Below are 25501 nucleotides of genomic sequence, written 5' to 3'. Positions count from 1 at the left end.
GACACAGACACCAACACTGTGTGTAACACAGACACGGTGAGTAACACAGACGCCGTTTGTGACACATACACTGGCACAGTGCAAGACACAGACATTTTGTGTGATGCAGACATCGTGCCCGACACAGACACCGACACTGTGTGTAACATAGACATGGTGCGTAACAGACGCCGTGTGTGACACAGACACGGTTTCCTACACAGACACTGGCACAGTGTATGACACAGACATGGTGTGTGATGCAGACACTGTGCACGACACAGACACTGTGTGTAACACAGACACCGTGTGTGACACAGACACTGGCACACACTGGCACAGTTCGTGACACAGACATGGTGTGCGATGCAGGCACCATGCACGACACAGACACCGACACTGTGTGTAACACAGGCATGGTGCGTAACACAGACGCCGTGACACAGACACCGTGCCTGGTAGACTTCATTCAGGACACAGGCACTGTGCACGACACAGACATCGTGTGTGACATAAACACCATGACACAAACACACGCACTGTGCGTGACACTGACATTGTGCGTATGTGTATGTGATGCATTCAAAGTTTTTACCATAAACGAAAGTACATACAGATGCTGTACATCTCCGGCACAGCTACGGTGTAGAAAAACCGACTTCTGCTGACCTGCTCAAACTCCCACCCTCTGTGTTATAGCACTGATTGATTGATATGTTGACCTTGTATTGAGTAAAGCCAATCAAACACTTTGTTTGTAAGCCAAACTCGAGTTAAACAGCACAGTCGATGTAGTGAACTGTAGTCAAACACACTTGAAAACATCACTGGTTTCTGAGGAACGTCTATCTGTAGGACTGCATTTCACTGATCAGAGCAAATGTGAGGAGTGTTTGGTACTTTTTATTTGTAAGTTTGTTAAACTTTGCTCTCTCTCTCTCTCTCTCTCTCTCTCTCTCTCTCTCTCTCTCTCTCTCTCTCTCTCTCTCTCTGTATATACATATATACAGTATATTAGGGTTGTAACGATACACTCACGATGCGATACGATTCACGATACTGGGTTCACGATACGATTTTTCCCCAATTTTTTTTTTAACAAAATGAAATTGAAGACAAAGTTTCCTTTTATTATTTCTCTTTAAAAAAAAATAGAATAAAATACTGTATTTGTGCTTATCTTTTATTTATTTAAATAATGAATGCCCTTTCATTTCTGAGGTAGGTACAAACTATGCCAAATAATGTACAAAAACTGAAATTAAATTTTAAAACAAATCCAACATTATTTAAATAAATCATCTTCTTCTTCTTCTTCTTGTTCCTCAGCCTTTGTCCCGTTTCTTGATTACGGGGTTCTTCCCGTTAGGTGTTGCCGGCGGGATTTGGCACAGTTTTTACGCCGGATGCCCTTCCTGACACAACCCTCCCTATTTATCCGGGCTTGGGACCGGCACTACAATGCACTGGTCTGTGCATCTAGCGGCTAGGTATCTATAGAACAATTCAGTGTTTCCAATTAGCCTGGTGGCATGTTTTTGGACTGTGGGAGGAAACCGGAGCACTCGGAGGAAACCCACGCGGACACGGGGAGAACATGCAAACTCCGCACAGAAAGAACCCTGACCGCCCCACCTGGGGATCGAACCCAGGACCTTCTTGCTGTGAGGCGACAGTGCTACCCACTTAGCCACCGTGCCACCCAACATTATATAAATAAATGAATAATACAAATAAAGAATCCTCACATAAATAAATTTGGCAGGAAAATCCCCTACCTGGCATCTTTGTGAAGTGCTGTCAACCAGGCGAGGTGAATAGCGCCAGTGCCCTCTGCTGTTTAAAGTGAATATCGATTCATCTTAAATGGATAACCGATTCAAATCGTGGCACATGTGACACGTGTTATATATATAGTGTGCATGCTTTTTAACATTCCTGTTACATCTGTATATTTGTGTCAGTGATATTTGAATTTAAGTCTATCTGTTGACTTAAGGAACGTTATCTACTCCCCATGTGTTTGACATTTTAATAGATTTGATACATTTTCAGATGTTAAGTAAGAAATAAAAATATGCTAAAGGTATACATTACTACATGATGCTTTATGTGGAAAATTGGAGCCATAAAATATGGTTATTCAATCACATTTCTATAAAAAATCCACTTTTTATCCAACTAACCTGGATATTTACCCAACAGATCTTTTACTTCTTGTAGTCTGATGGTGTCCAGTTGAAGTCCTGTATGAATAAACAAATGACATAAATCAATTCTGGACAGTCAAGCACAACTCTAATGAGCCATATATGTCATAGTGTAAATGATAGAACCAAATCTCTACCGGTGGACACTTCTTATCAGATGGTATATATTATCATATTAGTCAGTCCTCAGCTATAATTAGAGTATATCAATATTACTGTAAATCTTCATCATGGGTGTTTTATCATTCACTGTTAGTGCTTTTTAAATATTTAAGCTTTTTGGATGTGCAGTTCTTCACACCAGTTGTTCAATAGTTTCCTTTTCCTTTACAGTTTGAATTTGAATCTGTATTAGTTTCCTTTAGAGGTTGCATTGACTTACATATTTTCTCTTTGTAAAGCAAAAAAACATGAAGTTTAACCAGCGTTCTTTAGTGAATATTATGTTACACAGCCGGTCAGTAAAATTCTGGTCAGTGTTGATTCTAACGAGTAAGAAACTTTGTTACAATCGATAAAACTCTTATAATGGCCGTTTGCTTTAACAACACGTTAGATCTTTTAGGAGGAGCTCATTTGGGCCATCTGGGTGTCGTCCGTCGAGGCTCTTTGATTGCCTCATATAATAACATTTGGAATGTAACCATGAGAAGCGGCGCGGGCCGTTTGAGGAGAAGTCGTCAGGCACGGGGACGTCCCACCGAGCGTGCTGGATTTTCCATGGAGAACATGTGTGCTGGATTGTGGTGCAGCGGCGCTCGTTAGAGCTCGAGGGTAAAGAGTCCTTTCGCTCGGAGAGGTCAAACTATTGACACGAGAGAGACGAAAGAGATTTCTGATGTTTTTAAGAAACCTACAAACCTGCAGGCTTGTTTTTTTTTATCGTACAGAGCAGAGACGAGCTCCATCACTGGCTTTACAACAGACTTCAGAATGAGTGCTGCTGAGTTTCATGTCTGAGTTTCTTTTTCTGTGGAGTCCTGTGTCCTGTCCGGGCCGAAGGAGACAATCTAATTAGCGAAAAGGGCTTTTTAAATATTTACATAAGGCCGTCTGACACTTTGAGAGAAGGTCAGGTCACCAGTCTCACTCAACTCACGTCAGAGGCCTGCTTTGATAGTGCAGTCATTTACCAGTTTAACATGTGCAGTAAGGGTATAAGGAGTAGGGGTGGGCGATATGGCCCTAAAATAATATCACGATATTTCAGGTTATTTTTGCGATAACGATATTTTTGGCGATATAACAAAACACTGAAAAATATTTTATTTATTTCGAGAAAACACTATTGCAAAAAATATATAATGTTAAGGTTTTATTTAGAATTAATATAAGTTAACACATTGTAAAAAAATGTAGGAAGTATGTAAGAATTACACACATTTTTCTTTATTTTGTCTTTCCAGTAAAAATAATGTAACATAATGTAATGGCGAAGTCAGACGATTTTCATAGGGGTGGCCAGACTGAGACCATTGCTCACACAGGGGTCGCACAGAAACTGATACTTTTTTTTATGTGGTCACTCATTTATTTACCTATACAGGCAGTGAGTGCCATGTAGAATTACATCACGAATACCTGCATACTAATAATAAGCATTATTAGCATTTTCTTTTCACGCTGCATTTATAAATCAGGTCTTTTAAATCACGTCAGCACATCTTTCTTCTCACATCGGGTAGAAGTTTTTGCACTACTACTTTAGTTGTATTGCTCGCTCCTGCCAGTATTGCAGTTGGTTTCTGGCCTTCTCACATGCCTCAATATGCAGTAAAGCTTGAAGTAAAAGAACAAAGTCATGTTTTGTTTGAGAGCATCTTTGGCCGTGATGAGGTCATTAGCATGTGTGTGTGATTAAGTGCTGTGCCGATGCTAACGCTTAGCAAGCAGGTGAGCATCTGGACAAAAACACCAAGATGAAGATGAAGGGTTGAGTGACCATTAAAGCCAACTACTTAAGTTGATAGTATTCAGTTTTTTTTCTTTTAACTCTTACCCTGTTTAGGGGTCACCACAGTGGACTGCATACCCAATTCGGCATCTCTTTTTTTCCCTCATTTAAATTTTAGAGACTGAGAGGTGACTAGGCTGTTCGGCTGTTCGTTCAGACATAGCCAATCTGTCTGTGTATATGCCCGACTGGCTGACAGCACAGTTGATATTCAAATCCCAGATCTGTGTACTGTGTACTATTCAGTATGTAGTATGTTGTGGGAAGTAACCAATCTCTTGTTGCCATGTTATATTTGGTTCTCATGTCCACTCCACTGAAATTCTGGTAGCTCATAAGCATACAAGGCTGTATCCCAATCCACATCATACTGTATTAAATTCATAACATCAGTGTACTAACTTAGTAAGTAGTATTTAGTGTGTGCTATTTAGTACATAGTATGTTGTGGGAAGTAACCAATCTCTTGTTGCCATGTTAGATTTAATTCTCATGTCTACTCCACTGAAATGCCGGTAGCTTATGAGCGTCCAAGGCTGTGTCCCAATCCACATCATACTATACTAAAAACATAACACAACAGTTTTTAGTATGTATTATTCAGTATGTAGTATGTTGTATGAAGTAACCAACCCTTGTTGCCACATATTATGTTTAGTTCTCATGTCCAGTCCACCAGAATGCGGGTAGCTCATGAGCATCAAAGTTTGAACGCAGCTTTACTCAAGTGTGAGTCTGACTACTCTTGCTACTTCTACACGTCACATATGCAGTATTTAAAAACCAAAATACATGTGAATGGGGTAGAGATTGTGTTTTTTATCACTATAATAGTGTTTTAACATGCCAGCCATTTAGCAAGGGAGTCTGTCATGTTGATTTTCGTGTGCTGTATGGATGGTGTTGTAATGAAAGGCCCTTGGATGCAAGTCAGTGATCTGACTATGGAGAGGAAAGTTTTTTGGATGCTGTTTTCCCATCGATATGATTAGATCTGCTTTAATTAAAGTGTTACCTCTTCCATCCTGCTGCATGATTAGTGAAGATATCTAGAGGCCACAATTCTGTATTGACCAGTGAGCCTTTAAGTCCGTGTGGACTTTTTCTTTTTTTGTTAAAAATGTGATTAAACTCATTCAAAAGTGCACCTGATGTGTAAAGATGAAGTGGTAGGGAAGGGGGGGAAGTTGTGAGGGGGGCGACCCGGGCTGCGGTGCTAATTAAAAAGAGCAGGGAGGAGAAAAAGTGGCTGCACCTTTCTCTTTGTAATGAGTGTTCGGCTCACACAGCCGTCGATGATCTGACGAGAGATAAGAGAGAAGGACAAGAGAGACGAGGGTGAAAAAAAAGCCCACATCTGACAGTGAGTGCACACAATTAAAAGCTTTAATTAGAGTCCCCCTCCATTTTCCTTTAGTCCTGATGGGTTTTATCTAATGAGATCTAGTCCCTGGCTCCGATTCTCTCCCAATGACGTGTCCGAAATAAACGAGAGCCGCATCGCAAACAAAACATTTAATTAACCAAATTGGCTTTTGAGGGAGAGAGAGAGAGAGAGAGAGAGAGAGAGAGAGAGAATGAGAGATGTAGTGTATTGGGGGATTATTGCAAGGCCCCTCTGGGAGACTGGGATGGGACAGAATGGAGGGGGATTTAAAGGGGCCCCATCTTATTTTTGTAATGGATTATTAAATTGGCCTTGCAGTGTAAATAATGGAGTTCCATCTCCCGGCTGACTCGTATTAATAGCGGCCGAGCAGAAACACTCAGCCGATTGATTGGGACGCGGTGAGTGAAAATGCATCACATTTCCTCTAATGGGAGATGAGAGGAACCACCCAGCCCGGGATGCTCATCACAATTACGTCGGAGCGGACGGGCGCCACCATTGCACGTTTATCCCAGTCAGACAGGAGACGGTCGAATGGAAACGGAACTTTACTTTAAGCAAAGTTTAAAAACACCTAAGGCCTAATCGGCTGGTTTTATAGTTCGGTTTTATGAGCAAAACTTTTTCTAAATACAGTCGACCCTCGAGTTACGAACGGTTTACCATACGAACATTTTGGGTTACGAACGATCTATTTCAACTTAACGTACGAACAAATTTTGGGTTACGAACCGAAATTCGCGAAACACCTGAGTTGACTCCGACCGTCTCTCTCTCTCTCTCTCTCTCTCTCTCTCTCTCTCTCTCTATATATATATATATATATATGATTATATATATATATATACAGTGTATCACAAAAGTGAGTACACCCCTCACATTTCTGCAAATATTTTATTATATATTTTCATGGGACGACACTGTAGACATGAAACTTGGATATAACTTAGAGTAGTCAGTGTACAACTTGTATAGCAGTGTAGATTTACTGTCTTCTGAAAATAACTCAACACACAGCCATTAATGTCTAAATGGCTGGCAACATAAGTGAGTACACCCCACAGTGAACATGTCCAAATTGTGCCCAAATGTGTCAATATTTTGTGTGACCACCATTATTATCACTGCCTTAACCCTCCTGGGCATGGAATTCACCAGAGCTGCACAGGTTGCTACTGGAATCCTCTTCCACTCCTCCATGATGACGTCACGGAGCTAGTGGATGTTAGACACCTTGAACTCCTCCATCTTCCACTTGAGGATGCGCCACAGGTGCTCAATTGGGTTTAGTCCATCACCTTTACCTTCAGCTTCCTCAGCAAGGCAGTTGTCATCTTGGAGGTTGTGTTTGGGGTCGTTATCCTGTCGGAAAACTGCCATGAGGCCCAGTTTTTGAAGGGAGGGGATCATGCTCTGTTTCAGAATGTCACAGTACATGTTGGAATTCATGTTTCCCTCAATGAACTGCAGCTCCCCAGTGCCAGCAACACTCATGCAGCCCAAGACCATGATGCTACCACCACCATGCTTGACTGTAGGCAAGATACAGTTGTTTTGGTACTTCTCACCAGGGCGCCGCCACACATGCTGGACACCATCTGAGCCAAACAAGTTTATCTTGGTCTCGTCAGACCACAGGGCATTCCAGTAATCCATGTTCTTGGACTGCTTGTCTTCAGCAAACTGTTTGCTGGCTTTCTTGTGCGTCAGCTTCCTTCTGGGATGACGACCATGCAGACCGAGTTGATGCAGTGTGCGGCGTATGGTCTGAGCACTGACAGGCTGACCTCCCACGTCTTCAACCTCTGCAGCAATGCTGGCAGCACTCATGTGTCTATTTTTTAAAGCCAACCTCTGGATATGACGCCAAACACGTGGACTCAACTTCTTTGGTCGACCCTGGCGAAGCCTGTTCCGAGTGGAACCTGTCCTGGAAAACCGCTGTATGACCTTGGCCACCATGCTGTAGCTCAGTTTCAGGGTGTTAGCAATCTTCTTATAGCCCAGGCCATCTTTGTGGAGAGCAACAATTCTATTTCTCACATCCTCAGAGAGTTCTTTGCCATGAGGTGCCATGTTGAATATCCAGTGGCCAGTATGAGAGAATTGTACCCAAAACACCAAATTTAACAGCCCTGCTCCCCATTTACACCTGGGACCTTGACACATGACACCAGGGAGGGACAACGACACATTTGGGCGCAATTTGGACATGTTCACTGTGGGGTGTACTCACTTATGTTGCCAGCTATTTAGACATTAATGGCTGTGTGTTGAGTTATTTTCAGAAGACAGTAAATCTACACTGCTATACAAGCTGTACACTGACTACTCTAAGTTATATCCAAGTTTCATGTCTATAGTGTTGTCCCATGAAAAGATATAATGAAATATTTGCAGAAATGTGAGGGGTGTACTCACTTTTGTGATACACTGTATACAGAGGTTGGACAAAATAACTGAAACACCTGGTTTTAGACCACAATAATTTATTAGTATGGTGTAGGGCCTCCTTTTGCGACAGTGCTACCCACTTAGCCACCGTACTGCCCGAGAGGCTATTAAAATACACTGAACCCTTCTGTCTGCCCAGTTTTACTGTAGCTTTAGACTTCTGCTTTTGTCTGACAGGACTTGAACCTGATGCATTTCTTTTGCTGCTGTAGCCGATCCGCCCCAAGTTTTAATGTGATGTGTGTTCTAAAATGCTTGGTCTGCTCACCATGCTTGTAAAGGCTATAATTTGAGTTACTTTAGCCTTACTGTTAGCTTAAACTAGTCTGGCTGTTATTTTCTGACCTGTCTTATTAACAAGGCATTTCTGCCCTAAGAACTACCACTCACTGGATGTTTTTGTTATTTCTTTCTGTACACCTGAAATTAAAAAGACAAGATAAAATAAGCAGACAGAAACATAATACCTATCTTGCCATAAAATGACACATATGTGTTAAACATGGCATTAAAATCTAAATAAATAAAACCACCTCCTTGTTTCTACACTCACTGTCCATTTTATCAGCTCCACTTACCATATAGAAGCACTTTGTAGTTCTACAATTACTGACTGTTGTCCATCTATTTCTCTACATACCTTTTTAGCCTGCTTTCACCCTTTTCGTCAATGGTCAGGACCCCCACAGAACCACTACAGAGCAGGTATTATTTGGGTGGTGGATTATTCTCAGCACTGCAGTGACACTGACATGGTGGTGGTGTGTTAGTGTGTGTTGTACTGGTATGAGTGGATCAGACACAGCAGCGCTGCTGGAGTTTTTAAATACCGTGTCCACTCACTGTCCACTCTATTAGACACTCCTACCTAGTTGGTCCACCTTGTAGATGTAAAGTCAGAGACAATCGCTCATCTATTGCTGCTGTTTAAGTTGGTCATCTTCCAGACCTTCATCAGTGGTCACAAGACGCTGCCCACGGGGCGCTGTTGGCTGGATATTTTTGTTTGGTGGACTATTCTCAGTCCAGCAGTGACAGTGAGGTGTTTAAAAACTCCATCAGCACTGCTGTGTCTTATCCACTCATACCGGCACAACACACACTAACACACCACCACAATGTCAGTGTCACTGCAGTGATGAGAATGATCCACCACCCAAATAATCCCTATTCTGTAGTGGTCCTGGGAGAGTCCTGAACATTGAAGAACAGCATGAAAGGGGGCTAACAAAGCATGCAGAGAAACAGATAGACTACAGTCAGTAATTGTAGAACTGTAGAAGTGCTTCTATATGGTAAGTGGAGCTGGTAAAATGGACAGCGAGTGTAGAAACAAGGAGGTGGTTTTAATGCTATGGCTGATCGGTGTATGATGCATATTCAAGTTGTGCCCAAATGTAATGGATAAGCAGTTATACCATTGTGCTGGATGTGTGTATATCTAGTGCTGGTTTTGTAGCTATGGGGAAGAACAAATTTCATTAAACTTATGTCTAATCGCATGACTGTGAGGGTTGAGGAGTGTGTGTGAGTGTGTGTTTGGGGTGGGGGTTGCACACTGTCTCTTTAATTGAATAGGCCTGGGTAATTAAATGGCACTTTTCCAATAGGACGTGCTAGGTAAATCTAATAGTTGGTTATTTAATATCACTCTGAAGTTAGCCCACTCGAGCTGTGTGACAGCACACGTGAACTATTAAGCCGGGAGAGAGAGCGAGGGGGAGAAAAAGCCTGGATCTCAGGAATTAATTAAATTGCATGCAATTTAGGGGAAACGTTTATCTTGATTTGTCATAACAGAATTAATTCAAGGCCTTCAATCCACCCGGGACTGGATCTGTTACTCGGAATTAACCAAGTGTAATTTGGCTGCGTTTTTGCCCCCCCTCTGTTCCTCCTCCCTTGCCTGGCTATCTCTTGCTCTGTCGTTCTTTCTCTCTCTATCTCTTTTACTCCCCCCTCCTTCCCTGTACGCTTTCACCATCTCTTCCTCTAATGTAGCCTCACCATTATGCAAAGCTGGGCTTAAGTATCGAGCCGGTGCTTTTAAGGTTCTTTGGCTGCTAATGTTAAGAGGCATTTTTATAATGGACCGTGATGCCCAAATCATTGTTGTACTACCTTACATCACTCGGCTCAAAAAGGTTCTTGCCCAAGAGCCTGTCGTTTGCCAGATGGCCCTAAATTGCTCCGCTAGGTTGTAATTCACCTCACAGCCAGCGTCCAAATTAAATCCAGTAGACGTCGCTCGATGGAGTGTAGACAGCTTCAAATATTTCTGTTATGAAAGGCAGACGTGGCTGTGACTGTTTTTATCCCTCCCGACAAACACAAAATGTTCATAAATCAACACACCACGATGACAAGAATTTTTTTTTTTATATTGTCTGATTGACTGCCAGGAGAAACGAGAATATATATATATATATATATATATATATGTATTTTTTTTCTTTGAGGTAAACCAGTGTTGTCACAATTAAAAAGTCCCTAGGCTTTAATTATACTGACCCAGGTTTGCTGGGCCTTTCCCCTCCCAACACATCAGCTCAATGGAGAGAGAGACCATTAGAGGCCGAGTGCAGACTGATACCGACTTAATTGAGCACCCAACGCCTTCAGGCCTTTAAATCAAATACTATCAGGAGCTGACCCTCGGTCAAATCATTAACCCACTGCGTAGCTTACACTGATAAAATGAAAAGCCTGTTCCAATCACTATGTCTCTCCAGCCATCTGGAAATAAATAAAAAAACAAAGACACACACAGACACACACTTTTCTATATAAGGAAATATGGTGGAAGTGTTGGTGCAGGGTTGAGGGTGGCAGGAAAGCCTCCCCTAAAAAGCTGGAGATTAAGGTGGAAGTCGTGTTGGCGCCGAGCCGAATGGCAGCATTTAAAGATATCCCTCTGACATTTTCCTCAGCTTGTCCGTTCAATTTGCGCCGTCGAAGGAGCGCCGTTGTCACAGGCCTCTCAGCTAATTACTTTTGAAATTGAGTTTTGATTGAGCCTCCCCAATCGATGCCACAGCAAAATTTGTTTCTCCGCTCGCCCGTAAGCAGCCACCCGAGCGCCAATATTAAAGAGACACGGCACATCGCATGTTTCGCATTTGCACATTCCAGCCATCAAAAAGTGCTGGAAAAGCTCCAGGAAGTGGAGCTGGGGAATCATGCTGGGCTTCTCATATTCAGATCACACATTTATTTTTAAAAGCATTTAATATGAGAATAAACATGATTTATTTGATTTTCAAGCTCTTGGAAGTTTTCTGTGGGAAAAAAGATGGAGCCCTGAACACGACGTTAACTGATTACATAGCTAACGTTTTAACACATTTAAAATATAAAGGCTGTTTGTTCAAAATCAAACAGGAAATAATGAAATAGTTACAGAACACTTTATATAGCAGGAACAATGTTAAAAAGTAACAAACAAAGAACATCTTAGGTGCATTCTTTAAAATGTGTTTGAACATTTAGAAGTGTTAATAAGTAAATGCATGTTACTTTTTATTTTGTTCTTACAGGGTTCTATTTACACCCTACAGATTTAAGAACCCTAGTACTGTCTCCAAACAAAAAAACACACCAAAAAAATAGATCTCAGAATCATCTGAACAATCATACATCGATCAACCATAACATTAAAACCACCTCCTTGTTTCTACACTCACTGTCCATTGTATTAGCTCCACTTACCATATAGGAGCACTTTGTAGTTTTACAGTTACTGACTGTAGTCCATCTGTTTCTCTGCATGCTTTGTTAGCATCCTTTCATGCTGTTCTTCAATGGTCAGGACTCTGCCAGGATCATTCTTAGCACTGCAGTGACACTGACATGGTGGTGGTATGTTAGTGTGTGTTGTGCTGGTATGAGTGGATAAGACACAGCAGCGCTGCTGGAATTTTTAAACACCTCACCGTCACTGCTGGACTGAGAATAGTCCACCAACCAAAAATATATCCAGCCAACAGCGCCCCATGGGCAGCGTCCTGTGACCACTGATGAAGGTCTAGAAGATGACCAACTCAAACAGCAGCAATAGATGAGCGATCATCTCTGACTTTACATCTACAAGGTGGACCAACTAGGTAGGAGTGTATAATAGAGTGGACAGTAAGTGGACACGGTATTTAAAAACTCCAGCAGCACTGCTGTGTCTGATCCACTCATACCTGCACAACACACACTAACACACCACCACCATGTCAGTGTCACTGCAGTGCTGAGAATGATCCACCACCCAAATAATACCTACTCTGTGGTGGTCCTGTGGGGGTCCTGACCATTGAAGAACAGTTAAGAGCAGGCTTAAAAAGTATGTAGAGAAACAGATGGACTACAATCAGTAATTGTAGAACTATTTTTTCTTATTTTTAACTACCTGTTTTGGGGAGGACACCAAAGTACCTGTAGAAAAAATAACAGGCACAGGGACAGCACAGGCGATGACTGGGGACAAGGATTGATCTCAGGTCCCCAGGACCCATGTGTGCCACAGGGTTGCCCTCTATACTGTTACAGAAAATTGAAACTTGTTCCTAGTTCTAACCTTGTACTGCAGCTCTTTACCCTGGCCTCCCTCTCCTATTACTATTCAGTGTCTCTCATCCACTTCCTTCCTTACCATGTTTTCTCTCTCTCTCTCTCTCTCTCTCTCTCTCTCTCTCTCTCTCTCTCTCTCTCTCTCTCTCTCTCCCGAGCGAGCTTGTCAGATGCTGTGGTCTTATTTGATTGCATAGGAAAAGTGCACTGATAGAGCAAACACCAGTGAGATATGATGACAAATGGGTCCAGATCCCAGTAAATTACTTTCGGCTCAAATCGAAATTTCATTCAGTTTGTTGCTCGGCGAGATGAAGTAATCTAAATTGTGGACTCTGAAGGCAGATAGAAGAGAAGCCGGAGCAAGCATTTCATTATCGAGAGCGAGAGAGAGAGGGTTAGGGATGAAAGAGATGAGCGCCAGCAAATCTAAAGTGTTGACACTGTGATTGAAAAGGTTAACCCATGCACGTTATATATCAAGCCCGGCTAGCCTAATGGAAACGGCTCGGCACGCCGTGGCGCACCGGCGCTCTCCTAATGGCTAAAGCACTATGTCTGCCCCTAGATGTACAATCAAATGCTCTTAGGTCCTGATTGCTTATGTTCCAGGTTATTATAGGGAGTGAAAAAAACGGCCGCTGAAGGTAATACTCAGACGAGCTCTGGCACTACAAGCTTTTAGGATTTTCACGACAGGATTTTTTCATTTGGACTGCCGGCATTACAAGCATTTTACATTTTCCTGTATTGGTGAAATTGAGGATGTCATTTGTTTCGATGTGTGTGTGCCTGAATGTGTGTGTGTGTGTGTGTGTTGCTTTCGCTGCAGGCAGAGAATGGTACTATCATAAGCTCAGCCCATGCTTGCCATTACACACAGCATTTTATTATCACAGTCAAGACCTGCGTACATTATTTCATTAAAAGTTACACTAAATGGTCGAAAGTATGTGGACAACCATTCAAAAACATTAATCCATTGTCTGTTTTACCACTGCTTTATCCTATTCAGGGTCATGGTGGGTACAGTTTACTGGGAAAAAGGCAGGACAGGTTACTAGTCCATCACATGGCAAACACATATTCACACTTAGGGCAATTTTAGTAGCTCCAATTACCCTGACTGCATGACTTTGGATTGTGGGAGGAAACCGGAGCTCCCTGGACTCAAGGAAAACATGCACCAACAACTCCACTTCAGAAAGGACCAAACTGCTCCACTTGGGAATCAAACCCAGAACCTCCTTGCTGTGAGGTAACAGTGCTACCCACCGAGCCACTAGTTCACTACCAATGGGATCCTGGGATCCAGGGTTTGAATCTCAGCGGTGCTATCGACTGATAGGCGTCTGCACATAAACGATATGGCAAATGGAAGGTGCACTTGTGGGTGCGCTTTCAGTGCCGATCCCAAGCCTGGATAAAAATAGGAGGGTTGCGTCAGAAAGGGCCAAGTCTGATATGTGGACCAGATCCACTATGGCCAGTCTTAAATACGAGAGTAGACAATAGACCAAAAATAATGCTATAGTGCCATGTGTTCTCGTTTGGTTACAGCTTTCTGTTGCTTCTAAATATTTGTTCTTTACACTAACGTCTTACCGGTTTGATCTGACCCAGTTCTTTGTTCTTGCAGACAGAAGGACCGGACTTGTTTGAAAGGTGGCGACTTGGTTAGATGGAAATAGCATTTTCTATTCAGTTCGCTTGATTATATGAACCTGCTAACAATAGATAAATGGCTAAAATAAATAAATATATGGACACCTGTTCTATTCAGTGGGTTTTTCTATTTTTATGTCATTCAGTGTTGAACAACATGATTTACAAACCTTAAGTGTATTTTACCTTCAGTGTTTGCAGTTTTGTTAAGCATGTGTGTGTTTGTTTATTGATGTTTGTGCAGGTTATTTGGGAACAGCGGGGCGTGCAGCGCCTGTGGTCAGTCCATCCCTGCAAGTGAGCTGGTCATGAGGGCACAGGGGAACGTGTACCACCTCAAGGTAACCATCTCAAAGTCTCATCTGCAACAGTCAGGCAAGAAAATAAATGAAAAATTACGTTCTTGCTGGTTAGCCATACCCGAAATGTAATCAATCAGCAAGATGTGTCCAACGTTTATAGTCAATTAGGAGGGATGTCCATATACTTTTGACCATTCGGTGTACATTATACTATGATATATATACTATATATATACTTAGTATAGTATATGTATTATAGTGTAATATACATCATATGGTCAAATTATATGGACATCCCAACTAATTCACAGAGTTCTGGTGTGTCGACCAGACCCACATCTAACAGGTGTATAATATTACCAATTATATAAAATAAATATGCCTCTTACCTGATGGCATCACTTTGGGGAAGTTTTTTTCCTCCTCCAGCTTTAGAGGCCCAAAGCAAGATCCATGAACACATGGTTTGGTAACATCCATTGGTGCCAGGTCTTCTCATCTAATCAGCGAATAAATGGGTGCAGAATCACACAGATACACTCCAAAATCTTTTGGAATGCCTGTCCAATAGAGCAAAGGCAACTCTGCAATAATGCCTGTTGTCCTCTAGGCCACCCGAGGGGAACTGAGGTCCCTGTTTCTCTCAAGGTTTCTTCCTTTATGATATTTAGGAAGTTCATCCTTGCTACGGTCGCCCTTGACTGTTTATCAGGGGTGTTTGGATTCAAATGGAATGTCCCTTTTTAATGGAATGTCCAGCAACCTCAGGTGTCCATATATTTTTGGCCATTAAGTGAAAATAATAATAGTACAAAAAATACTGTGTGAAATGTGACCGTGTGAAAGACTGTGAGCTTGCAATGACTGAGGCAGCTTTTTACACTTGCGCCTTAAATACGTTACAAAACATAAGAACACAATAGTACTACAAAATTAGCAGTTTGGAAAACCAATTGGAACCAAATGCTGAGACAGGGAGCAGTAGACATAGTGGCCATGTTCAAGAGCCTGGTGGCTGCAAGGCTCAGGACAGAATACACCTACTATCGACTGGTGGGACGTCTATCAGACTTTTTGAAGACCTGGAAAATAAAGTATTTTTTGAGTATTTTTTTTGGACTGTGGTAGCCTAGTGGGTAGGTCTTTGGGATATCAACTGAGAGGTTAAGAGTTTGAATCCTGGCTCTGCCATGCAGCCACTGTTGGGCCTTTGAGCAAGACCCTTGACCCTCGCTGTTCCATGGGTGCCGTACAATGGCTGACCCTGCGTTATGACCCCATCTTCCAAACGAGCTGGGATATGAGAGGAAGAATTTGGTTGTACTGTACAACTGTATATGTATATATAACAAATAAAGCCATTCCATTCTATTGTACTCTATTCTAAATAGGGTTCTGTGTACAGTAAATAGGATGGAGACCTAATATTGAGTTCCTAGCACCCAGTTTTTTACTTTCTGTTAGTGAATAGAATGTGTAATAGCTTTTTAACAGTAATGTTCTCTCTCTCTCTCTCTCTCTCTCTCTCTCTCTCTCTTATTTTCTCTCTCTCTCACAGTGTTTCACATGTTCTACCTGCCGGAACCGGCTGGTCCCTGGAGATCGGTTCCACTACATCAACGGCAGCTTGTTCTGTGAACACGACAGACCCACAGCGCTCATGAACGGCCACTTGAGTTCACTGCAGACGAACCCACTACTTTCTGATCAGAAGGTAAACATTACATACTGTCTGTTCATGATTTTGTGTTTTTCCACAGTGGGCATCGCTGGCACTGTTGTCACGCTGGTGCTTCGCATCACTGACATGGTGTTCTTGTTTAAGGAGACTATAATGATCCTGCTGTTGTATCAAACTGTTCTTGTACAAATGGTAATGGTAGTGTCGGTGCCTTACAGTTTCAAGATCTCAGGTTCAGTTCTGAGCTCTGGCCACTGTCTGTATGGCATGTACCGCCATACATGCCATTGAACCTAAGGGCAATTTAGAGTAGCCAATCTACCTACTAGCATCTGGACATCCCATTCCAAAGCTTCTAGGTAGGCTCCACAAGACTTTTGAGCATGTCTGTGTGAGTTGGTGCCCATTGAGTCAAATATTATTGGTGAGATCAGGCACTAGTGTTCAGCAAGAAGGCCTGGCTTACTGTTAGTGTTCCAATTCCTCCCAAAGGTGTTGAATCGGGTTGAGGTCAGGGCTCTGTGCAGGCTAGTCTTTTTGTTCCAGCATGTTCCAGTAAGGCCTTCCCCAAACTGCCACAAAATTAAAAGCCTTAAATGTAATTAATATAATGAATTGCATTAACCGCCTGGCACTGGGTGTGGCTGTCTAGTCTGTATATATTTCTCTTCCTCTTTTACAGTTATTAGACTATAATGTATTTACATCCCCAACATACACTGGTGCATATGTTCCCCGCTGCTGTTTGTCAGCCAGCACTTAACGTAGCATGTATATTTATCTGCAGTCTCCGTGAGTAACTGAACGTCTGGTTGTTATCCGGAGAGGACGACACAGGAAGCGTGACAGCGGCAGAATTGCTTTTTAAAGGGGGAAAAATGACAGCGGATCTAAAAGCACTTTACCGGGTTCGCCGAAAGCCCCTCAGGCCCAAGGTCAGGCCTGCAAGACAAGAGCAATTCAGTCTCGCTGAAAGCTAATTTGTCACAATTAATGTCAGCCACACAAAATGAGAGGACCGCTAACGCTAGCTCGGCGCTGTCGGTTAAGTGAGAGAGCGACGGGGGAAGGGGGGGGGGGGGATCGGGGGGCACGGGGTGCAAGTAAAAGAACGAAGAAAGTTTCCTACATAATTCCACTGCCTTCATATTTCATACTGATTAGGTATTGATGACATTGATTCATTTGCGCTTTGCCTCCAGAGCTGCCATAGATATTAAACTCTATTGACTGAAGACAAATTTTAATTTCGCACAGCGGGTGCTTTCTGATGACACAGGGTTGAATTTTTTGCGCTCGCCGATGCAAATCAGCAGATCAGGACTTATTGCCTGGTGGTCAAAATATCACCTGGTTTTAACTGCATAGTGCTTTTAGTTCCTCTGAATATAATGTGTAGCATTTACAGCGTGGATTGTTGGTGTGTCCAGATACCGTTGCTTCATTTATGACGAAATTCAGTATGAACATCCTAGCAGAGTTTATTAGGTTTATCGGGTCAAAAGTATTCATTCAGCATCTTAGATTATTCATTAGATGCTTTGTACAGATCTGTGATGTCTTTTAATTTCGTTGCACAATCTCTTAATTCCTGGTGACTTCTCTGTGCCCATGTAATAAGGGCTAGTGTGACTGCACCCATTACAAAGTAGCGCCGTTATTACCGAGCCCGGAAATAAACTTCATACCATCACCTTATGCTTACAGGAAAGGAAAGGCCTGAATGGTCTTATACACTGATCAGCCATAACATTATGACCACAACAGCTCCCCGTGGGCAGCGTCCTGTGACCACGGATGAAGGTCTATAAGATGACCAACTCAAAGGGCACCAATAGATGAGCGATTGTCTCTTACTTTACAAGGTGGACCAACCAGGTAGGAGTGTCTAATAGAGTGGACAGTGAGTGGACACGGTGTTTAAAAACTCCAGCAGTGCTGCTGTGTCTGATCCACTCATACCAGCACAACACACACTAACACAGCACCACCATGCCAGTGTCACTGCAGTGCTGAGAATGATCCACCACCTAAATAATACCTGCTCTGTGGTGGTCCTGTGGGGGTCCTGACCATTGAAGAACAGGGTAAAAGCAGGCTAAAAAAGTATATAGAGACACAGATGGACTACAGTCAGTAATTGTAGAACTACAGAGTGCTTCTATATGGTAAGAGGAGCTGATAAAATGGACAGTAAGTGTAGAAACAAGGTGGTTTTAATGTTATGGAAAGCCCCATAACGATGAGTTTCTAGCTGAATTTCAGCCCTACCATCCTTCCTTTTGAGTAAATGCATTATTAATATACATATCCATGTACATGCCGGAGTTTCGGCCTCTCCCGACAACTAGTAATAAATAAAATGGGAGATTTATTTACGTAATTCCTGAACTGGCCTTTGGCATGGTGTGCTTCACCATCTGACTGGATCATCAGCAGCTTAGTGACATATAATGAGTATTGATACACCATCAGAGCAGATGTGTTAGTGAGTCCAGTGGTGAATGTGTGGATTTCACCTTCCAGCAAGAAAATAAAATGAGAAAAACCCTAAATCGAAAAAGTACAAATCGAATACGAAATAATAATTAAAGAAAGGACTAAACGAAGAGGCCAAGAAGAAACGAGCAGCTCCACTGAGCTTCACGAAGCCTTTTAAGCACTCATCACTTTTACAAATCAGCACTAAGAGGGCGGCACGTCTCAAATTGAAAGCCTTTGCATTACCAAGCTTAATTCTGAGCGTCTGCTCAGGCCCGGCGTCCCCGCCTCGCTCCTCTCCATCCACTACTGGCGCGTAAATATGAGGCCTCATTGTTTATTTATGGGGCGACATCGGTTGTAGTGAAAACAGCTGAATTATTAATGCTAAAATGCAATCTGAATATTGGACGCGCTGCTTTAATTATAGCAGTGAGAGGAGTCTTAAATACACACGGACACCTCCGTGTAGCCGCTGCAGGGAGAAAATAAGAAAGATGTCCATGTGTCTTCAGCAGATGCTTGAGATGAATGATGACACAGAGTTTGGAGTTATTACAGGTTTCAGCCCAGCACTAGTCACTGATATTAAAGATACTGCTAAGGGACGTGAGTGTGAGGCTCTCATCACAAGGAGTGTGAGACTCTCATCACAAGGACGTGCTGGTACCCACCAGAAAAGCACCGTTTACTATTGGTTTTAATAACAGTGTGGTGATGGACAGCAGGCACGGATTTATGATGGAGCATGAGAATTACACTCTGTCAAACAAGAAATTTATATTTTTAAATGGTTAAAAGTAGCGCTTTCCATTTTCAAAAATGTTGGGACAATTTTTTATGACTTGTTCATTCACTTGAACTAGGGCTGCCACTTTTTCTATCGATTAATCTATAGACTATTTTATCGATTAGTCGATTAATCTAAACGATTAATTTTCCTTTCATTTCATTCAGAATCTCATTTAAGCTTCTTTTATGTTAACAACAAACTGTATAGCATAATAATATGGCACAAAACTAAATGTAAACAGGGTTTATGTCCATATTATCAAATTCTCAAGTGCTCCATATTAAACTAAGTGTAACACGTGTTTATAGCATTCTGTACACAAAGCAAAGTGCTTAAACTTATAGCAGAAATAAAATAGAGGTGAACACGTCTCATTAAGTCCAACGTACAGTTACGACAGAATGATTCTAACCTACACATTCACTCAAAACTTACTTCAAATTCTCAGCGATGTAAACAAAGTGGTAAGTGTTAAGGAGCATTCACATGAGAAGCTTTTTGTGCTTTGATCGCCACGGCAACCGCAAAAATCGTGAGCCCAACGCAGCAAAGTGAGTGGCGCGTGTGAATGAGCCCTAACTGAACTCGCTAAGAAATACGGTATTCCAAGATCTCCATGATTAAGAAGCTTAATGAAACAATATAGAAGTAAAAATGCACCCTAACTGAACTCGCTAAGAAATACAGTATTTTAGGATCTCCACGATTAAGAAGCTTAATGAAACAACATAGAAGTAAAAGTTTTGCTGCATCTCATGCGCCCTAACTGAGCTCACTAAGGAATACGGTACTCCAGATCTCCGCAATTAAGAAGCGTAATGAAACAATATAGACATGCAACATGGTGCTAGTGCTGCTGTGGTACCATCAAAGCTTTGCACAGTGTACAAACCCACATTTTAGTTTTGTGCCAGTTTTAAGTATCACCAAACTTTTAATGATTTGTGTGTTGGAAAACTTTTAGCTTTTCTTTGAAAGCTCTCTACAATCGGCCTCTGACTGCTGCAGACGCCATTTTTTTAAGACTGCGCTTAATGCCGCCAACCAGTGACTGGACCAAATACGACTTAGGTCATGCACGCAGAATGTAATGCTGAGGGAATCATATGAACGGTTATATGAATGGAAATGTAGAAATTAAAAAGGATCATTTATAAACATAGTTTTTAAAACGATGCATTGACTTAAAATATTAACTAGGTCGACCAATTGCAGCAGCCCTAACTTGAACCTCAAATATTGGATGTCTTGGCTGACCAATTTGTTTTTTTGTAAACTCAAAAACATTTTTTGAGATTGATGCCTGCAACACACTCCAGAAAGTTGGGACAGAGGCAAAATAAATATGAAAGTAAAATGTTTATGGCATGTTTTAGCAAAATGGATGTTTTATATTCTAGGTTAGCTCAATTACAGCTGATCCCCAGGTGGGGTGGCCCGGGTCCTTTCTGTGTGGAGTTTGCATGTTCTCCCCATGCCTGCGTAGGTTTATTCCGGGTGCTCCGGTTTCCTCCCACAGTCCAAAGACATGCAAGCGAGGTAAATTGGAGACATCAAATTGTCCAAAACGGTGTTCAGTGTAACCTGTGAAATGATTAACCTTGTGTGATAAGTATCTACCGGTTCTGTCATGAATGTAACCAAAGTGTAAAACATGACGTTAAAATCCTAATAAACAAACAAACGAACAATTGCAGCTGTATTGCTAATTGCACTCATTTACCTTCTAAATTCTTCCATTCCCAACATGACCATGGCCATTTTTTAAACAACAAAGTTTCTTACACTACATTCAGTATTACTAACATAAATGAGTATTTCCATGTAAAAGTTTATTTACATAAGTTTAATTTTAACATCAGAGTTCTGTTCTACTGGTGGCGATTTCTACCAGTGTTTCATCTGCAGCAGTAAATCACCCACAAGTAGTCGCCACAGCTCAACACAATATAAAGTGTAATCTATGCAGAATATCAGCAACAGTTGAGTTGAAAGCAGCACATATAACGTCCTGTCTGGCCGTCGATGTTTTTATTATTCGCAATTTCATGGCAACATAATTGGCGTCGGCCGTGATGGCGGCTCAGGACATTTGATGCTCATTTATTAAGTGGGCTTCCCGGCTTCTCCCTAATCTCTTTGTTCAGGACAGACAAATTACCTTTCTCATGCTGCAGCTGGGCCCGAGGGAGCCGAACCTTTCCAGCCTTTTCCTTAATTAGCCCCCCGAAAGCTTGTGTGTGTGCGTGCGGGGAGGGGTGTAATTACTAATAGACTGAAACCCTGCTAGTAACTTGAGCAAGGCAGGGAGAACTAAATTGCTCCCCTGAATGTTTAAAACAAAAGCAGAGAGAGGAGAAGTTGAGCTCTACTGGGTGTGAAAGCAGAGCACCGTTGCTTCAGACGTTCCTCTAATTGTCCCTGTTGCTCCGCTCGGCAGAAGCCGCGCACCCCGGGGGCCGCCGCCGCCGCCAGGAACGCTGCAACAGACCTAGACAAAAAAGAGCCTAACTTCATGAAACGTGCTTCAGACTTAATGCGGAGGAAATAGGGCAGCAGATGGTTTCCAAAGCCTTGCAGATCAATAAATTAAGCGGGTGGTTTAGCGGAGCTGCCAGTACAGAACGCCACCTTCATTAGACACTGAAATATAGAGGAAGCTGATTAAAGTCTATCTGATTTGGATGAAATTAGTTCTCAGATCGTCACTTGTTTACCTGCATAATTTCTACTGAGGTTTAGAAACTTCTTAAAGACTAAAGTATTTGTTACCTCTTTTGTTTGTTTTACAAAATGCCTAGAGATGCCACACATTTAAACATTTCTACCTCTAGTTGGAGTTTGGAGGCACATACTTGTAGGAAAAATGTGTGCTATGGCATTCTTAAAGTTTTAATAATTTTTGCAACTGTCTCAAACACCCCCAACCCCAACATAGCCAATCATGTTTGATGCCTGACTGGACAATAGCACCGCTGGTGATTCATTTTCGGTATTTAGTGGACGCTTTTATCCAAACCGACTTACAGTTGTGACAGTATACAGTCTAAGCAATTGAGGGTTAAGGGACTTGCTCAAGGGCCCAACAGTGTCTTGAACCGTCAACCTTTTGATTACTGGATCAGTACCTTAACCACTAGGCTACAACTGCCCTGATTCGAACCCTGCATTGCAGCAGTACCGAGATTTGCTACATTGCCACTCGAATGCCTTAAATAGACCATAGTATTAAAGTTGACTTTACCTTAAGTGACAAGGGTACATTTAATTTAATTGTTTCTATTACAGTTACATTTTCTGCATTTAGTGGATGCTTTTATCCAAAGTGTACAGTTGTGACAGTATACAATCTAAGCAATTGAGAGTTAGGGGCCTTGCTCAAGGGCCCAACAGTGGCAACCTGTGGTGGGGCTTGAACCTTAACCACTAATTTAATTTCATTTTTGTATCACCCGCTTTGTCCTGGTCAGGGTCGCTGAGTGCCTTGTATATACACACTGATCAACCATAACATTAAAACCACCTCCTTGTTTCTACACTTACTGTCCATTTTATCAGCTCCACTTACCATATAGAAGCACTTTGTAGTTCTACAATTACTGACTAAAGTCCATCTGTTTCTCTGAATGCTTTTTTAGCCTGCTTTCACCCTGTTCTTCAATGGTCAGGACCACCACAGACACTGACATGGTGTTAGTGTGTGTTGTGCTGGTATGAGTGAATCAGACACAGCAGTGCTGATGGAGTTTTTAAACACCTCACTGTCACTGGACTGAGAAGAGTCCACCAACCAAAAATAACCAGCCAACAGCGTCCCGTGGCGTCCTGTGATCACTGATGAAGGTCTAGAAGATGACCAACGCATACAGCAGCAATTGATGAGCGATCGTCTCTGACTTTACATCTACAAGGTGGACCAACTAGGTAGGAGTGTCTAATAGAGTGGACAGTGAGTGGACACGGTATTTAAAAACTCCAGCAGCGCTGCTGTGTCTGATCCACTCATACCAGCACAACACACACTAACACACCACCACCATGTCAGTGTCACTGCAGGGCTGAGAATCATCCACCACCTAAATAATACCTGCTCTGTGGTGGTCCTGTGGGGGTCCTGACCATTTGAAGAACAGCATGAAGGGGGGCTAACAAAGCATGCATGGAAACAGATTACTACAGTCAGTAATTGTAGAACTACAAAGTGCTTCTATATGGTAAGTGGAGCTGATAAAATGGACAGTGAGTGTAAAAACAAGGTAGTTTTAATGTTATGGCTGATTGGTGTATTTCACCTTTACATTAATTCAGAAGTTAAAATGGGTTTCCCAATACTTTTGTCCATATAGTACTTTATACTTTATTTTGAACCTCACAGTTGAGATTTTGCAGATTGTGGTTTTTTTCCTCTTGGTTCTGTAGGATAAGGTAGCAGGTTGGTGTTTGTAATTTAGCCCATCATCCCACACTGGCCTACTTTCCAATAATGTTAGCTCTGTTTGGGGTGAGTCTAATACCTCTGTCTCTCTCTTGCAGGTTTGTTAGGGGGGAGGAGGTTGCTCAGAGTGGCATGTGTGCCTTCATTCCAGCCCTCGCTCATCGTCACTGAAGATCTCTCAGTCCTGACCGCCATCCTCCTGTTTCCCTCTCCTCACCTCCAAAGTTTCAGTACTACCCCAGCACAACCCTAGCACTACCCTGCCAGGACCACGGCTTCCCCCTACAATACTTCACAACCCCTCAGTACACTTTTTCCATCCACCTGTGATCCCGACCCTGACTCCTGAACATCGGCGGATTCCCAGCGTTTCTGCGCTTCCACTGGAAAACTGAGAACTCCATGAATTAACGGAGACTGATCTGATATCCGAGAGACTCACAGCCGGAGAGAGACGGTGAAGGAGAGATACAGACTGAGTGAAAGGACATTTCGGGTTAAAAAAAGAGATAAAGTTAATCAGCTGCAGCTTTTTAAATCACAGAAGTTCGTACAGTTGCTTGTTTGATAATAAGAGGAAAACAGACTTTTTTCTTTTTAGTTTTGTCTTGCTTTTGGTATTTCCTGCTCTATTCTCTTTTTCTTCACAGACACACTTTCTTCACTATCTATATTTTAAATGTTTTAAATGTAAAAGGGAATGTGTTTCATTTTTATTTTATTTTATTTTTGGGTGATTTAAAAAAAAACAAAAAAAACAAAAGGATTCCCAAAATGATCTGTGGCTTTTTTTTTGTGCGAAAACGAATCATGAACACTCTTGGTGTATTTGTAAAAGTTATCACGTATGTATGCATGTAAATGTTTTTCGTCCAGACGTGGCTACCGTACATCCTCCACGTGACCTGCCCCACCACACCCCAGACCCCGCCTTGTTTTTCTGAAACCTGAAACCATGGCGACAAAGCTCCATTGCTGTTCACTTGTAAATGCTGAATGAGAGAGAATCTATTTGTGATATTTTCAGAGACATTGGCTCCAGTATGTTGTATTTAATTAATAAAAATCTTAAGATATATAAAGGTTGTTTTTTGGATCCTGTCCAGGTTTGCGTTTGATTTCATTTGGGACAAATGTTTACATGTTGACGTTTAGGTTTATGGCATTAATCCTCTACTGCACGGTGTTGCCATATGGCAACATACTATTTCTTTGCAACTTTCAGATATTTAAAATTACAGTAGACCCTTGAGTTACAAACCGTTTACCATACTGAATACTGTACTGTGGCAAAAGACCACTGTTCCATGTCATTTCTAATGGCTACAATGGATACAGTCAAACTAGGTCTGAGAATTCACCAGCTGTAGTCACTCACTCACTTTCTTAACCGCTTATCCAGGTTATCAGGGTCGTGGGGGGTGCTGGAGCCTATCCCACCTTTTCAATAGGCGCAAGGCACACAGAAACACCCTGGGCAAGGCGCCAGTCCATCGCAGGGCAGACACAAACACACACACACACACTCATTCAACTATAGGGCAATTCAGTGTCTCCAATTAACCTGACTGCACGTTTTTGGACTGTGGGAGGAAACCGG

General features: G+C 42.1%; 1 protein-coding gene across 1 annotated transcript in view; it reads left to right on the top strand.

Annotated features, from left to right (window-relative positions):
• The window catches only part of lmo4b (LIM domain only 4b), a 34146-nt gene extending 9167 nt beyond the window's left edge, over positions 1-24979 (top strand). Inside the window, exons 3-5 of the mRNA XM_062996543.1 lie at positions 14454-14550; positions 16070-16225; positions 24000-24979. Of these exons, the coding sequence (XP_062852613.1) occupies positions 14454-14550; positions 16070-16225; positions 24000-24008 (262 nt within the window). The 3' untranslated portion in view covers positions 24009-24979. The remainder of the gene's footprint in view (positions 1-14453; positions 14551-16069; positions 16226-23999) is intronic.
• The last annotated feature ends 522 nt before the right edge of the window (positions 24980-25501 follow it).

Source organism: Trichomycterus rosablanca, chromosome 6, assembly GCF_030014385.1.
Source record: "Trichomycterus rosablanca isolate fTriRos1 chromosome 6, fTriRos1.hap1, whole genome shotgun sequence".
NCBI lineage: Eukaryota > Metazoa > Chordata > Actinopteri > Siluriformes > Trichomycteridae > Trichomycterus > Trichomycterus rosablanca.
This window is presented reverse-complemented; position numbering and strand designations above follow the sequence as displayed.